General features: G+C 50.3%; 1 protein-coding gene across 2 annotated transcripts in view; it reads left to right on the top strand.

Annotated features, from left to right (window-relative positions):
- Positions 1-15,372, top strand: part of LOC140428178 (uncharacterized) — a 59,751-nt gene that overhangs the window by 32,717 nt on the left and 11,662 nt on the right. For both annotated transcript variants that reach the window (XM_072514353.1, XM_072514345.1), the window contains exon 2: positions 8,589-9,100. In XM_072514353.1, coding sequence (XP_072370454.1) covers positions 8,605-9,100 — 496 coding nt within the window. In that variant the 5' untranslated portion in view covers positions 8,589-8,604. The remainder of the gene's footprint in view (positions 1-8,588; positions 9,101-15,372) is intronic.

Here is a 15,372-nt window from a genome sequence, read left to right as displayed (position 1 = left end):
GTCCTCCAGTCCTCTGGCACTATTCCTGTAGCCAATGATGACATAAAAATCAAAGCCAAAGGTCCAGCAATCTCTTCCCTGGCCTCCCAGAGAATCCTAGGATAAATCCCATCAGGTCCCGGGGACTTATCTATTTTCAGCCTGTCCAGAATTGCCAACACCTCTTCCCTACGTACCTCAATGCCATCTATTCTATTAGCCTGGGGCTCAGCATTCTCCTCCACAACATTATCTTTTTCCTGAGTGAATACTGACAAAAAATATTCATTTAGTATCTCGCCTATCTCTTCAGACTCTACACACAATTTCCCATCCCTGTCCTTGACTGGTCCTACTCTTTCCCTAGTCATTCGCTTATTCCTGACATACCTATAGAAAGCTTTTGGGTTTTCCTTGATCCTTCCTGCCAAATACTTCTCATGTCCCCTCCTTGCTCGTCTTAGCTCTCTCTTTAGATCCTTCCTCGCTACCTTGTAACTATCCATCACCCCAACCGAAATTTCACACTTCATCTTCACATAGGCCTCCTTCTTCCTCTTAACAAGAGATTCCACTTCCTTGGTAAACCACGGTTCCCTCGCTCGACGCCTTCCTCCCTGTCTGACCGGTACATACTTATCAAGAACACGCAGTAGCTGATCCTTGAACAAGCCCCACTTATCCAGTGTGCCCAACACTTGCAGCCTACTTCTCCACCTTATCCCCCCCAAGTCACGTCTAATGGCATCATAATTGCCCTACCCCCAGCTATAACTCTTGCCCTGCGGTGTATACTTATCCCTTTCCATCATTAACATAAACGACACCGAATTGTGGTCACTGTCCCCAAAGTGCTCTCCTACCTCCAAATCCAACACCTGGCCTGGTTCATTACCCAAAACCAAATCCAACGTGGCCTCGTCTCTTGTTGGCCTGTCAACATATTGTTTCAGGAAACCCTCCTGCACACACTGTACAAAAAACGACCCATCTATTGTACTCGAACTATATCTTTTCCAGTCAATATTTGGAAAGTTAAAGTCTCCCATAATAACTACCCTGTTACTTTCGCTCATATCCAGAATCATCTTCGCCATCCTTTCCTCTACATCCCTAGAACTATTAGGAGGCCTATAAAAAACTCCCAACAGGGTGACCTCTCCTTTCCTGTTTCTAACTTCAGCCCATACTACCTCGGAAGAAGAGTCCCCATCTAGCATCCTCTCCGCCACCGTAATACTGCTCTTGACTAGCAGCGCCACACCTCCCCCTCTTTTGCCTCCTTCTCTGAGCTTACTAAAACACCTAAACCCCGGAACCTGCAACATCCATTCCTGTCCCTGCTCTATCCATGTCTCCGAAATGGCCACAACATCGAAGTCCCAGGTACCAACCCATGCTGCCAGTTCCCCTACCTTGTTTCGTATACTCCTGGCATTGAAGTAGACACACTTCAAACCACCTACCTGAACACTGGCCCCCTCCTGCGACGTCAAATCTGTGCTCCTGACCTCTATACTCTCATTCTCCCTTACCCTAAAACTACAATCCAGGTTCCCATGCCCCTGCTGCATTAGTTTAAACCCCCCCAAAGAGCACTAACAAATCTCCCCCCCAGGATATTTGTGCCCCTCAGGTTCAGATGTAGACCATCCTGTCTGTAGAGGTCCCACCTTCCCCAGAAAGAGCCCCAGTTACCCAGAAATCTGAATCCCTCCCGCCTGCACCATCCCTGTAGCCACGTGTTTAAATGCTCTCTCTCCCTATTCCTCATCTCACTATCACGTGGCACGGGCAACAACCCAGAGATATCAACTATGTTTGTTCTAGTTCTGAGCTTCCATCCTAGCTCCCTGAAAGCCTGCCTGACATCCTTGTCCCCTTTCCTACCTATGTCGTTAGTGCCAATGTGGACCACGACTTGGGGCTGCTCCCCCTCCCCCTAAGGACCCGGAAAACACGATCCGAGACATCACGTACCCTTGCACCTGGGAGGCAACATACCAAACGTGAGTCTCTCACGCTCCCACAAAATCTCCTATCTGTGCCCCTGACTATAGAGTCCCCAATTACTAATGCCCTGCTCCTCTCCCCCCTTCCTTTCTGAGCAACAGGGACAGACTCCGTGCCAGAGGCCCGTACCCCATGGCTTACCCCTGGTAAGTCCCCCCCCCCCCCACAAGTATCCAAAGCGGTATACTTGTTTCTCAGGGGAACGACCGCAGGGGATCCCTGCACTGACGGCTTTTTCCCAGTCCCTCTTACAGTTACCCACCTATCTCCAATCTTTGGTGTAACTAATTCCCTGAAGCTGCTATCTATGACCCCTTCTGCCTCCCGAATGATCCGAAGTTCTTCCAACTCCAGCTCCAGTTCCCTAACTCGGTCTTGAAGGAGCTGGAGATGGCAGCACTTCCTGCAGGTAAAATCAGCAGGGACACTAACTGCATCCCTCACCTCAAATATCTGTCAGGAGGAACATTGCACTCCCTTAATGAAAACGTAATCATTGACAATCTAGTTCTGTGAGGTCCCTTGGGGATGAGCAACATTAATATGATAGAATTTTTCATCAAAATGGAGAGTGAAGTGATTGATTCTGAGATTAGGATCCTGAATCTTAACAAAGGAAACTATGATAAAATGAGGCGTGAGTTGGCGATGACAGATTGGGGAATGTTACTTATTTTTTTATAATAAATTTAGTGTATCCAATTCATTTTTTCCAATTAGGGGGCAATTTAGTGTGGCCAATCCACCTACCCTGCACATCTTTGGGTTGTGGGGGCAAAACCCACGCAAACACGGGGAGAATGTGCAAACTCCACACGGACAGTGACCCAGAGCTGGGATCGAACCTGAGACCTCGGCACCATGAGGCAGCACTGTGCCACCGTGCTGCCCTGGGAAATGTTACTTAAAGAGATGACAGTGGATAGGCAATGACAAACATTCTAGGAAAGACGTCTTACAACACCAGGTTAAAGTCCAACAGGTTTGTTTCGATGTCACTAGCTTTCGGAGCGCTGCTCCTTCCTCAGGCGGATGAAGAGGTATGTTCCAGAAACATATATGTAGACAGATTCAAAGATGCCAGACAATGCTAGGAATGCGAGCATTAGCAGGTGATTAAATCTTTACAGATCCAGAGATGGGGTAACCACAGGTTAAAGAGGTATGAATTGTGTCAAGCCAGGACAGTTGGTAGGATTTTGCAGGCCAGATGGTGGGGGATGAATGTAATGTGACATGAATCCCAGGTCCCGGTTGAGGCCGCACTCATGTGTGCGGAACTTGGCTATAAGCTTCTGCTCGGCGATTCTGCGTTGTCGTGTGTCCTGAAGGCCGCCTTGGAGAACGCTAACCCGTAGATCAGAGGCTGAATGCCCTTGACTGCTGAAGTGTTCCCCAACTGGAAGGGAGCATTCCTGCCTGGTGATTGTCACGCGATGTCCGTTCATTCGTTGTCGCAGCGTCTGCATGGTCTCGCCAATGTACCACGCTTCGGGACATCCTTTCCTGCAGCGTAAGAGGTAGACAACGTTGGCCGAGTCGCACGAGTATGTACGTTAGCCGAGTCGCTCGACTCATCGATCGACAGTTCCAACGCGCCACAGCAAAAAACCGCACCGACCTCCTCAGAAGACAAACATGGGACACAACCGACAGAATACCCTTCGTCGTCCAGTACTTTCCCGGAGCGGAGAAACTACGACATCTTCTTCACAGCTTTCAACACGTCATCGATGAAGATGAACATCTTGCCAAGGTCATCCCCACACCCCCACTACTTGCCTTCAAACAACCGCGCAACCTCAAACAAACTATTGTTTGCAGCAAACTACCCAGTCTTCAGAACAGCGACCACGACACCACACAACCCTGTCATGGTAATCTCTGCAAGACGTGCCAGATCATTGACATGGATACCACTATTACACGTGAGAACACCACCCACCAGGTACGTGGTACATACTCGTGCGACTCGGCCAACGTTGTCTACCTCATACGCTGCAGGAAAGGATGTCCCCAAGCGTGGTACATTGGCGAGACCATGCAGATGCTGCGGCAATGAATGAACGGACATCGCGCAACAATCACCAGGCAGGAATGTTCCATTCCAGTCGGGGAACACTTCAGCAGTCAAGGGCATTCAGCCTCTGATCTATGGGTTAGCGTTCTCTAAGGCTGCCTTCAGGACGCGCGACAACGCAGAATCGCCGAGCAGAAGCTTATAGCCAAGTTCCGCACACATGAGTGCGGCCTCAACCGGGACCTGGGATTCATGTCGCATTACATTCATCCCCCACCATCTGGCCTGCGAAATTCTACCAACTGTCCTGGCTTGACACAATTCACACCTCTTTAACCTGGGGTTACCCCATCTCTGGATCTGTAAAGATTTAATTACCTGCTAATGCTCGCATTCCAAGCATTGTCTGGCATCTTTGAATCTGGCTATATATATATGTTTCTGGAACATACCTCTTCATTCACCTGAGGAAGGAGCAGCGCTCCGAAAGCTAGTGTTTGAACAAACCTGTTGGACTTTAACCTGGTGTTGTAAGACTTCTTACTGTGCTCACCCCAGTCCAACGCCGGCATCTCCACAACATTCTAGGAGCGCATGGGGGAACTGCAACAATTGTCTATTCCTGCCTGGCACAAAATAAAATGGGAAAGGTGGCCAACCCATGGCTTACAAGGAAATTAGGGATAGTACTCGATCCAAGGAAGGTGCATATAAATTGGCCAAGAAAAGCAACAGGTCTGAAGATTGGGAGTTGTTTAGAATTCAGCAGAATCAGGACCAAAGGATTGATGAAGGAGAAAATATAGTACGAAAGTAAGCTTGCAGGTAACATAAGAACTGCCTGGTAAACATTTCAATAGGCACGTGAAGAGGAAAAGATTGGTGAAGACAGTAGGTCAGAAACAGAGGAATATATTATAGGGGGAAAGAAATGGCTGAGCAACTAAATACAAACTTTGGTTCTGTCTTCACAGATGAGGACACAAATAACAGACCAGAAATGTTGGGGAACTCAGGGTTTAGTGAGAAGTAGGAACTGAAAGTGATTAATATTAGTAGAGAAATGGTGATGGGGAAGTTGATGGGATTGAAGGCTGATAAATCCCCAGGGTCTGTAATTTCTGCATCTCAGGATACTGAAGGAGGTGGTTCTAGAAATTTTGGATGCATTGCTGGTCATCTTCCAGGATCCTATAAACAGCGGAACAGTTCCTGCAGATTGGAGGGCGGCTAATGTAACTCCACTATTTAAAAAGTGAGGCCGAGAGAAAGCAGGGAATTATAGACCAGTAAGCCTGATCTCAGTAGTGGGGAAAATTCTATAATCCACGATCAAAGATTTTATAGCTGAGCATTTAGAAAACAGCGGCAGGATCAGACAATGTCAGCATGGATTTATGAAGGGGAAACCATGCTTGTAAATCAACTCAAATTATTTGATGGTGTAACTAGTAGAATTGATGAAGGGGAGCCAGTGGATGTGATATATTTGGACTTTCAGAAGGCTTTTGACAAAATCCCGCATAAAAGATTAGCGTGTAAAATTAAAGCGCATGGGATTGGGGATAGTGTACAGAGATGGGTAGAAAACTGGCTGGCAGACAGGAAATAAAGAACAAGCATGAACTGGCAGTGGCTAGTGGGGTACCGCAGGGATCGGTGCTGGGACCCCAGCTATTCACAATATACATTAATGATTTAGATGAGGGAACAAAATGTCATATCTCCAAATTTGCTGATGACACCAAGTTGGTTGGGAGGGTGAGCTGTGAGGAGGATACAGAGATCCTCCAGTGTGATTTGGACAAGATGAGTGAGTGGGCAAATGAATGGCAGATGCTGTATAATTTTAGTCGCAAAAACAAGGAGGCAGACTATTATCTGAATGGCCATAAATGAGGAGAGGAGCACGTGCAATAAGACCTGGGTGTCCTCATACACCAGCCACTGAAGGTAAGCATGCAGGCGCAGTATGTGGTAAAGAAGGCAAATGGTATGCAAGGGGAATCCAGTACAGGAGCAGGGGTGTCTTGCTGCAATTATGCAGGGTTTTGGTGAGGCCACACCTGGAGTATTGTGAGCAGTTTTGATCTCCTTCTCTGAGCAACGATGTTCTTGCTTATAGAGGGAGTGCAGCAAAGGCTTACCAGACTAATTCCTGGGATGGCGGGACTGAAATACGAGGAGAGATTGAATCGGTTAGGATTGTATTCGCGGGACTTCAGAATAATGAGGGGAGATCTCATAGAACCCTATAAAATTCTAACAGGACTGGACAGGGTAGATGCAGGAAGGATGTTCCAGATATGGTGGTGTGTCCAAAATCAGGGGTCACATTCTGAAGATACGGGGTCGACCATTTTGGACAGAGATGAGGAGAAATTTCTTCATCCAGAGAGTGGTGAGCTTGTGGAACCACAGGAAGTAGTTGAGTCCAAAACATTGTATGGTTTCAAGAAGCAGTTAGATATAGCACCTAGGGCTGTTGAGTTGGATGATCAACCATGATCATAATGAATGGCGGAGCGGGCTTGAAGGGCTGAATGGACTCCTCCTGCTCCTATTTTTTTCTATGTTTCTATTAGCCTCTGAACAGGTTGTACACTCTGTTACTTCTTCCACTGGAACAATGTTATTTTTCCACTTTAATAAACCCCACTGGCTTATCTTGTTTTAACAATTCTGTCCTCCCAGTACGTTTCTTAGATATCGACACTGCAACTTCATGTGTCCAACTTTATTACAATAAAAACATTTAAGTTATTTTAAATCTCTCTTCCACTATCATAGGTTTCATTTTTAACCTGATTCAAACTCTCCTTAATATCGGCAACTAGACCTGCCTTGACCATCTGCGGATTTCTCATTTCCACAGCTTCACAGATTGAAATTGATGGCAAAAAGTAGACCTTAATTTATGAACTAATTCAAAATCATCTGCCATTTCTGCTGCCACTCTAGCAGTTGTAACCCTTTTACTCTCCCGCATTATTCTCACTACTGAAGGAAGTTAATTCCCTAAAATAAAGACTGGCTCAGGAAGGAGCCAATATCTCAGATAGTCCCGGCTGGGACTGTTGCTTAGTTACTGTATTTCCTAGCTGTGAGTCGCAAATAACTACTTTTGACTCACCTTTTTGCGGCACCTCATTGACTCCAATAGTAATGTTGGTTCAAACAAAGTTGGTCAGTAGAGCTGGTGAAGTATTTACATCACTGTCAGAGGAGGTATCTAGGGATTATGATGCTGAGAAAACCATATTGCCATGGTCCCATAACTTTTGCAGTATCCATTGCCTTCTGGAATTTCTTGATATCACGTGGAGTGAATTGTATTGGCTAAGGACTGGCATCTGTGATACTGGGAAGCTCTGGAGGAGACTGAGATGGATCATCCACCCGGCATCTTCTGGCTGAAGATTGTTGTGAATGTCTCAGCCTTGTCTTTTGCACATATGTGCTGGGCTCCTCCACCATTGAGGATGAGGATATTTGTGGGGCTTCCTCCTCCAGTAAGCGGCCTCCCCCACTGTAAAACACACCGTGGGGGCCAGAAAATTTAGGAATGTCTGAATCATTCCTCTCCTCAGTGAAGAAGAAACAAAGTACTGATTGAAAATCCTGTCCACATCTTCTCAATCAACCAGCAAGTTGCCGTGTACATCTCTGATAGGTCCTACTCTTCCCTTAGTTATTTTCTTGCTGGTAAAACATTTTGATTTACTTGTCAATATTTTTTCATACCCTCTCTTTGCTGTCCTCATTTCCATTTTTATTTCACCCCTATACTTTCCATACTCCTCTCTGCTTTCTACAACACTTGTGACTGTCATAAGTTTTCTTTTTTCTGTTTTCTGTTGACCTATATGCTTCTGGATGGCCAGAGGGCTCTAGGTTTGTTGTAACCACTATTTTTCTTTGTGGGGTCATATGTGCGCTGTGTCCATAGAATTCACCCTTTGTATGCCGTTCACTGATTTGACAATTTTTCCTTCGAATAGCCCTATCCAATCCAATCTTTCCAGCCCATCCCTCAACCTTGTAAAATTTATCTTCCCCCAATTTAAAAAATTTACTCCTGTTCTAGTTTTGCCATTTTCTATAATTATGCTACATCTAACTATATTATGGGCGCTATCTCCAAAATGCTCCCCCCTCCCATCCGCCCCCCCCCCCACCCCCGACTGCTCCTTCATCCACTTGCCCAACTTCATTTCCGAAGACTAAATCTGGAATTGCGCCCCTTCTCATTGGGCAGCAAGGTGGCGCAGTGGTTAGCACTGCTGTCTCACGGTGCCGGGTCCCAGGTTCGATCCCGGCTCTGAGTCACTGTCCGTGTGGGGTTTGCACATTCTCCCCGTGTTTGGGTGGGTTTCGCCCCCACAACCCAAAAATGTGCAGGCTAGGCGGATTGGCCGTGTTAAATTGCCCCTTAATTGAAAAAAAATGAATTGGGTACTCTAAATTTATTTTTAAAAAGATAATAGGAATCATCCGCCATCATATTTTCTGTCCGGGAACATGGACCCAATCTCAAGGCATTAGTGTATAATTCATGTCTTTTTTATTTTTATAGAAATTTTGCAAGAATCATGGACGTTGCGAACTGTTTCACCTATGAAGAAGCTATCAAGGAAATCCGAGGCTGTCTTTCGAAAGAGCTCAAAGCCATTGGGTCATTGGTAATGAAAATGATTGAAGTCGGCAGCAAGACCCTGTGTGAGATGGATACCGAAATGATTCGGAAGTTGGTTAATGAAGCACACAAAGAGGCTCAACAAGCCTGTCACGTTGCCTCTGGTTATGTGCAAAAGATTCAATCAGAGTGTGAGAAGTTAACAGAAGAGAAAGGCAGGTTGCAGAAAGAGTTGAAGGATAAGAAAGGGCAATTAGAATCTTTGCAACACCAACTGAAAACTATTGAAGCGGAGAAAGAAATGAATGAAAAATGTTTGCAGGAAGCGGAATCATCACTGCGGCTGGCAGAGGAAGCATCACAAAGACTAAAGGACCATGAAAAAGCAATGGAAACTGGCCGGAATGTTGGCATTGGGCTTTTATTTATTCCCTTTATAGGTCTAATATTAGGTAAGTCACTACGGGTTTTGAATTCCTCCGTACTGAAGGAAAGTAACATTCTGGGACAAAGTGGCCAGACTCAGGTTTACCAGCACAATACAAGGGGCTAGAGATTTGTGTTAGCATGGGCGGCACGGTAACACAGTGGTTAGCACCGTCACTTCACAGCACCAGGTGCCCAGGTTTGATTCCCTGCTTGGGTCACTGTCTATGCAGAGTCTGCATGCTCTCCCCGTGTCTTTCTGGGTTTCCTCCAGGTGCTCCGGTTTCCTCTCACAAGTCCCAAAAGACGTGCGTGGTAGGTGAATTAGACATTCTGAATTCTCCGTCAGCGTGCACAACCAAGTGCCGCAATGTGTACTGTGGTATTATCATAAATGTAAGAACTGCAAGGGTTAATGAAATGTCTAGATGAGCCACGAGATGGAGCTAGAGTTACAAGTATATAAGACATTGATGCCTTCTGGGGAGGAAAGTGAAGGAATGAGCTTGAGTACAGACTGAAGGAAAGATAGTGTGAGTAAGAGGAGATCATAGTTTATAATAGTGTAGTGATTTGTTGTAGATGAGTGCAGATTATATGTTAATTATCAACTGTGTATTATAAATATATTTATTGAAAATTTTCAACAGATTTTCAACAAAACCCCCCCCCAACAAGAAAAAAGAAACAAGAACACAACAAACAGAAATCATACATTGGATTTCTCCCATATACAATAACCCCCCACATAACAGTAAAAAACACAAATAGGGAACCCCCCCCCCCCCACCTTAACCCAAGCCGCCACCCCAAACGAAACCCCCCCTCCCTCTCCCCCCCCCGCCCCTGGGCTCCTGCTGCTGGCCTCCTCCTAACGCTCCGCGAGATAGTCTAGGAACGGTTGCCACCGCCTGAAGAACGCTTGCACAGACCCGCGCAAGGCAAACTTTATCCTCTCCAGCTTGATGAACCCTGCCATGTCATTGATCCAAGCTTCCGCACTAGGGGGCTTCGCATCTTTCAACAATAACAAAATCCTCCGCCGGACTACCAGGAACGGAAAGGCCAGGATACCGGCCTCTTTCGCCTCCTGCACTCCCGACTCGTCCGATACCCCAAATAATGCCCTTTAACTCCTCCACCGAGGCCTCCTCCTCTTCCTGCAGCTCCTGGTAAATCGCCGAAATCTTGCCTTCTCCAACCCATACACCCGAAATCACCCTGTCCTGAATCCTGCATGCCGGAAGCAGCGGGAATTCCCTCACCTGCCGCCTCACAAATGCCCTCACTTGCATGTACCTGAAAGCGTTTCCCGGGGGTAGCCCAAACTTCTCCTCCAGCGTCCCTAGGCTCGCAAACGTCCCATCGATGAACAGGTCCCCCATTCTTCTAATCCCTGCATGATGCCAGCTCCGAAACCCCCCATCCATCCTTCCCGGGACGAACCGATGGTTCTCCCGAATCGGGGACCAAACCGAGGCTCCCACCTCGCCCCTGTGTCGACTCCACTGCCCCCAGATCTTTAGCGTCGCCGCCACCACCGGACTCGTGGTGTACCTTGTCGGCGAGAGCGGCAGCGGTGCCGTCACCAGCGCCCTCAGGCTCGTGCCCACACAGGACGCCATCTCTAGCCTCTTCCACGCTGCCCCCACTCCCTCAATTACCCACTTACGGAGCATCGCCACATTGGCTGCCCAATAATAGCCACATAAATTCGGCAGCGCCAGCCCCCACTGTCCCTGCTACGCTCCAGAAACACCCTCTTCACCCTCAGGGTCTTATTCACCCACACAAATCCCATGATGCCCCCGCTTACCCATTTGAAAAAAGCCTTGGGGATCAAAATGGGAAGGCACTGGAACACAAAGAGAAACCTCGGAAGGACCATCATTTTGATCAACTGCACCCTACCCGCTAGTGAGAGTGGCAGCATGTCCCATCTTTTAAAATCCTCCTCCATCTGCTCCACCAACCGCGTCAAATTGAGCTTGTGCAAGGCCCCCCAACTCCTAGCTACTTGGATCCCCAGGTACCGAAAGCTCCTTTCCGCCCTCTTCAGCGGTAGCTCGTCTATCCCCCTTCCCTGGTCTCCTGAATGCACCACAAAGAGCTCACTCTTCCCTACGTTGAGTTTATACCCCAAAAAATCCCCAAACTCCCTAAGGATCCGCATGACCTACGCCATCCCCTCCTCTGGTTCCGCAACATACAACAACAGGTCATCGGCAAACAACGACACCCGGTGTTCCTCTCCCTCCCGAACCAATCCCCTCCATTTCCTGGACTCCCTCAGTGCCATGGCCAGCGGCTCAATTGCCAGTGCAAACAACAAGGGGGATAAGGGGCACCCCTGCCTCGTCCCCCGATACAGCCGAACGTACTCCGACCTCCGCCAGTTCGTAGCCACACTCGCCACTGGGGCTCTATATAGCAGTCTGACCCAACTGATGAAGCCCTCCCCGAACCCAAACCTCCGCAACACTTCCCAAAGATACTCCCACTCCACCCGATCAAAGGCCTTCTCCGCGTCCATAGCTGCCACGACCTCCGCTTCCCCCTCCACCGAGGGCATCATAATCACATTGAGGAGCCTCCGCACATTAGTATTTAGCTGCCTACCCTTCACAAATCCCGCCTGGTCCTCATGAATCACCCCCGGGACACAGTCCTCAATTCTCGTAGCCAGCACCTTCGCCAGCAACTTAGCGCCAACATTGAGGAGCGAGATCGGTCTATACGACCCACATTGTAATGGATCCTTGGTCCGCTTCAAGATCAGAAAGATCAGCGCCCTGGACATTGTCTGGGGCAAGGTCCCTCCCTCCCTCACCTTATTAAAAGTCCTCACTAACAACGGGCCCAGCAGGTCCACGTATTTCCTGTAAAATTTAACCGGGAACCCATCCGGCCCCGGGGCCTTCCCCGCCTGCATGTTCCCCAATCCTTTAACCAGCTCCTCCAGCCCAATTGGTGCCCCCAAACCAACCACCTGCTCCTCCTCCACCTTCGGGGAACATCAGCTGATCTAGGAATCGTCGCATCCCGTCCTCCCCCGCTGGGGGCTCAGACATGTATAGATCCCCATAGAAGTCCCTAAATACCTTGTTTATTCTCACCGCACTCCGCACCGTATTCCCCCCCTCTATCCTTGACTCCACCAATCTCCCTCGCTGCCTCCCTCTTACGAAGCTGATGAGCCAGCATCCGACTCGCCTTCTCCCCATACTCATAAACCGCCCCTTGCGCTTTCCTCCACTGTGCCTCTGCTCTCCCCGTGGTCATCAGGTCGAATTCCATCTGGAGGTTCCATCGCTCCCTAAGTAGCCCCTCCTCAGGGGCCTCTGCATAACTCCTGTCCACACTTAAAATCTCCCCCACCAACCTCTCTCTCTCCCTCCTCTCCCTCTTCTCCCTGTGGGCCCTTATGGAGATTAGCTCTCCCCTGACCACCGCCTTCATCGCCTCCCAGACTACCCCCACCCGCACCTCCCCATTGTCGTTGGCCTCCAAGTACCTTTCAATACACCCCTGCACCCGCCCGCACACCCCCTCATCTGCCAACAGTCCCACATCGAGGCGCCACAGCGGGCGCTGGTCCCTCTCCTCCCCCAACTCCAGCTCCACCCAATGCGGGGCGTGGTCCGAGATGGCTATGGCCGAATATTCCGTTCCCTCCACTTTCGGGATTAGCGCCCTACTCAAAATGAAAAAATCTATCCGGGAGTAGGCTCTATGGACGTGGGAAAAAAGGAAAATTCCCTGGCCTGCGGCCTGGCAAACCTCCATGGGTCCACTCCCCCCATCTGGTCCATAAACCCCCTGAGCACCTTGACCGCAGCCGGCCTCTTACCCGTCCTGGACCTAGACCGGTCCAGTGCTGGGTCCAGCACCGTGTTGAGGTCCCCCCCCATTATCGAGCTTCCTACCTCCAGATCCGGAATCTGACCCAGCATGCGTTTCATAAATCCGGCATCATCCCAATTTGGGGTATATACATTCACCAGTACCACCCGCACCCCATTCAACCTACCACTCACCATCACGTATCGACCTCCATTATCCGCTACAATTTTCAGTGCCTCGAACGATACCCGCTTCCCCACCAGTATTGCAACCCCTCTGTTCTTCGCATCCAGCCCTGAATGAAAGACCTGCCCTACCCATCCCTTTCTCAGCCTGACCTGATCTGCCACCTTCAGATGTGTCTCCTGGAGCATAATCATGTCTGCCTTCAGTCCCTTTAAGTGCGCGAACACCCGGGCCCTCTTGACCGGCCCATTCAGGCCCCTCACATTCCAAGTTATCAGCCGGATCGGGTGGTCTACCCCCCCCCCCCCCCCCCCCCCCCCCCCCGCCGACTAGCCATCTCTTTTTCTAGGCCAGACACGTGCCCGCGCCTCCCGCACCCTCCAGATCCCAGGCGGTGGCCCCCCGCCCCGATCACCTCTCTTACTTCCAGCTCCCCTTTGGCCAATGCAGCAGCAACCCAGTTCCCCCCACTCCCTCCCTCCCCCCCTCCCCCCCACTAGATTCTCATCTAGTCATTTTGCTCCCCCCATGACACTCCCATAAGTCAGCTGACTCCTGCTGACCCCGGCCTCTCCCGCCATTCCATCGACCCCACAGTGTGAGAATCCCCCCACCCCCTGGCAGTCAGTGTGCGCTCCTCTCCAGCACTGCCCTCCCCTCCCCCCGGCCCCGCCCCCATCCTTCCCTAACGCGGGAAAAAGCCCGTACTTTCCGTCTGAGCTGGCCCCGCCCCCTCTGGCACAGCTCCTTTTTGCGGCCTTACCCCAACTCCCCATCCCCGAGCCTCCACCCCCCCTCTTCCGCCGCGGGGCCCTGCCCCTCCAACACCGACGCCCACACTCTCCCACAGCCCCCACATCAAATTCATTCACCCATCCCCACCCAGCACCAAAACAAAAGAACATTCCCCAAACGCAGGAAACACAGTAAACATCCCCCCCCCCCCCCCACGACAAACCCTCAGTTTGAGTCCAACTTTTCAGACTGGATAAAGTTCCATGTATCATCAGGCGTTTCGAAATAGTGGTGCCGATCTTGGAACGTGACCCACAATCGCGCTGGCTGCAGCATCCCAAACCTCACCCCCTTCCGATGGAGAACCGCCTTAGCCCGGTTAAAACCAGCCCTCTTCTTAGCCACCTCCACACTCCAGTCCTGGTAGATTCGGATCTCCGTGTTCTCCCACCTGCTGCTCCGCTCTTTCTTGGCCCATCTCAGGACACATTCTCTGTCAATAAAGCGGTGAAACCTCACCACTACAGCCCTTGGCGGCTCGTTGGCCTTGGGTCTCCTTGCCAGGACCCGATGAACCCCATCCAGCTCGGGAAAGCTCCCGCGCCCATCAGCGAATTGAGCATCGTGCCCATATATGCCCCGGCATCGGGGCCCCTCCAGTCCTTCGGAGAGACCCAGAATCCGAAGATCCTTCCTCCTCGACCTATTCTCCAGGTCCTCAAATTTTTCCTGCCACCTCTTGTGCAGCGCCTCGTGCGCCTCCACCTTCACCGCCAGGCCCAAGATCTCGTCCGCGTTCTCCGAGGCTTTTTGCCGCACCCCCCGGATCGCCGCCCCCTGGGCCTTCTGGGTCTCCACAAGCTTCTCAATCGCCGCCTTCATTGGCACCAGCATTTCTGTCTTCAGCTCCTCAAAGCAGCGTTTAAGGAACTCCTGCTGCTCCTGCGACCACTGCGTCCACACTGCTTGGTCTCCACCCGCCGCCATCTTGCTTTTCTTCCCTCGCACTTTCCGCTGCACCAGGATCACTTTATTAACCACTCCACTCCTGGTCCAATCCATATCGTGTCGGGGAAACCTTGCTGTCACCTTCCCACACTGGGAGCCGTCGAACAATTGCCGTTGGGGCCCCTCTGAAGAGCCCAAAAGTCCATTCCCGGCGGGAGCTGCCGAACGTGCGACCTACCTCGGCATAGCCGCAATCAGAAGTCGGGATTAACCATACTTACCTGGTGGACGCGCCCCTGCTCTCCGGGGTTTCCCTTTGTAAGGGGGCCGTCCAAGATGGCTGCTGTCACTGCTCTCCCCAAGCGGTCGGGTCCCTGCGCTCCGGGGTTTCCTTTTCTCCGGGGGGCACCCAACATGGCTGCCCACTGTGTGTCTGCCACGTGGACAGGCCCCTGCATTCCGGGGTCTCCCTTCACCCAGCGATCTTACTGGTTGGTTACTTGCAGTGGTTCTTTTCTCCAGGCCCCTGGTTGTGGCCCTTTGTAGCCTTATTGCTGCTCTTGCTCTCGTCCTATTTTTCACCCCC

The sequence above is a fragment of the Scyliorhinus torazame genome, chromosome 1, assembly GCF_047496885.1.
Source record: "Scyliorhinus torazame isolate Kashiwa2021f chromosome 1, sScyTor2.1, whole genome shotgun sequence".
In the NCBI taxonomy this organism is placed as follows: Eukaryota; Metazoa; Chordata; class Chondrichthyes; order Carcharhiniformes; family Scyliorhinidae; genus Scyliorhinus; species Scyliorhinus torazame.
The sequence above is the reverse complement of the archived record's forward strand: the minus strand, read 5'-3'. Positions and strand labels throughout refer to the sequence as shown.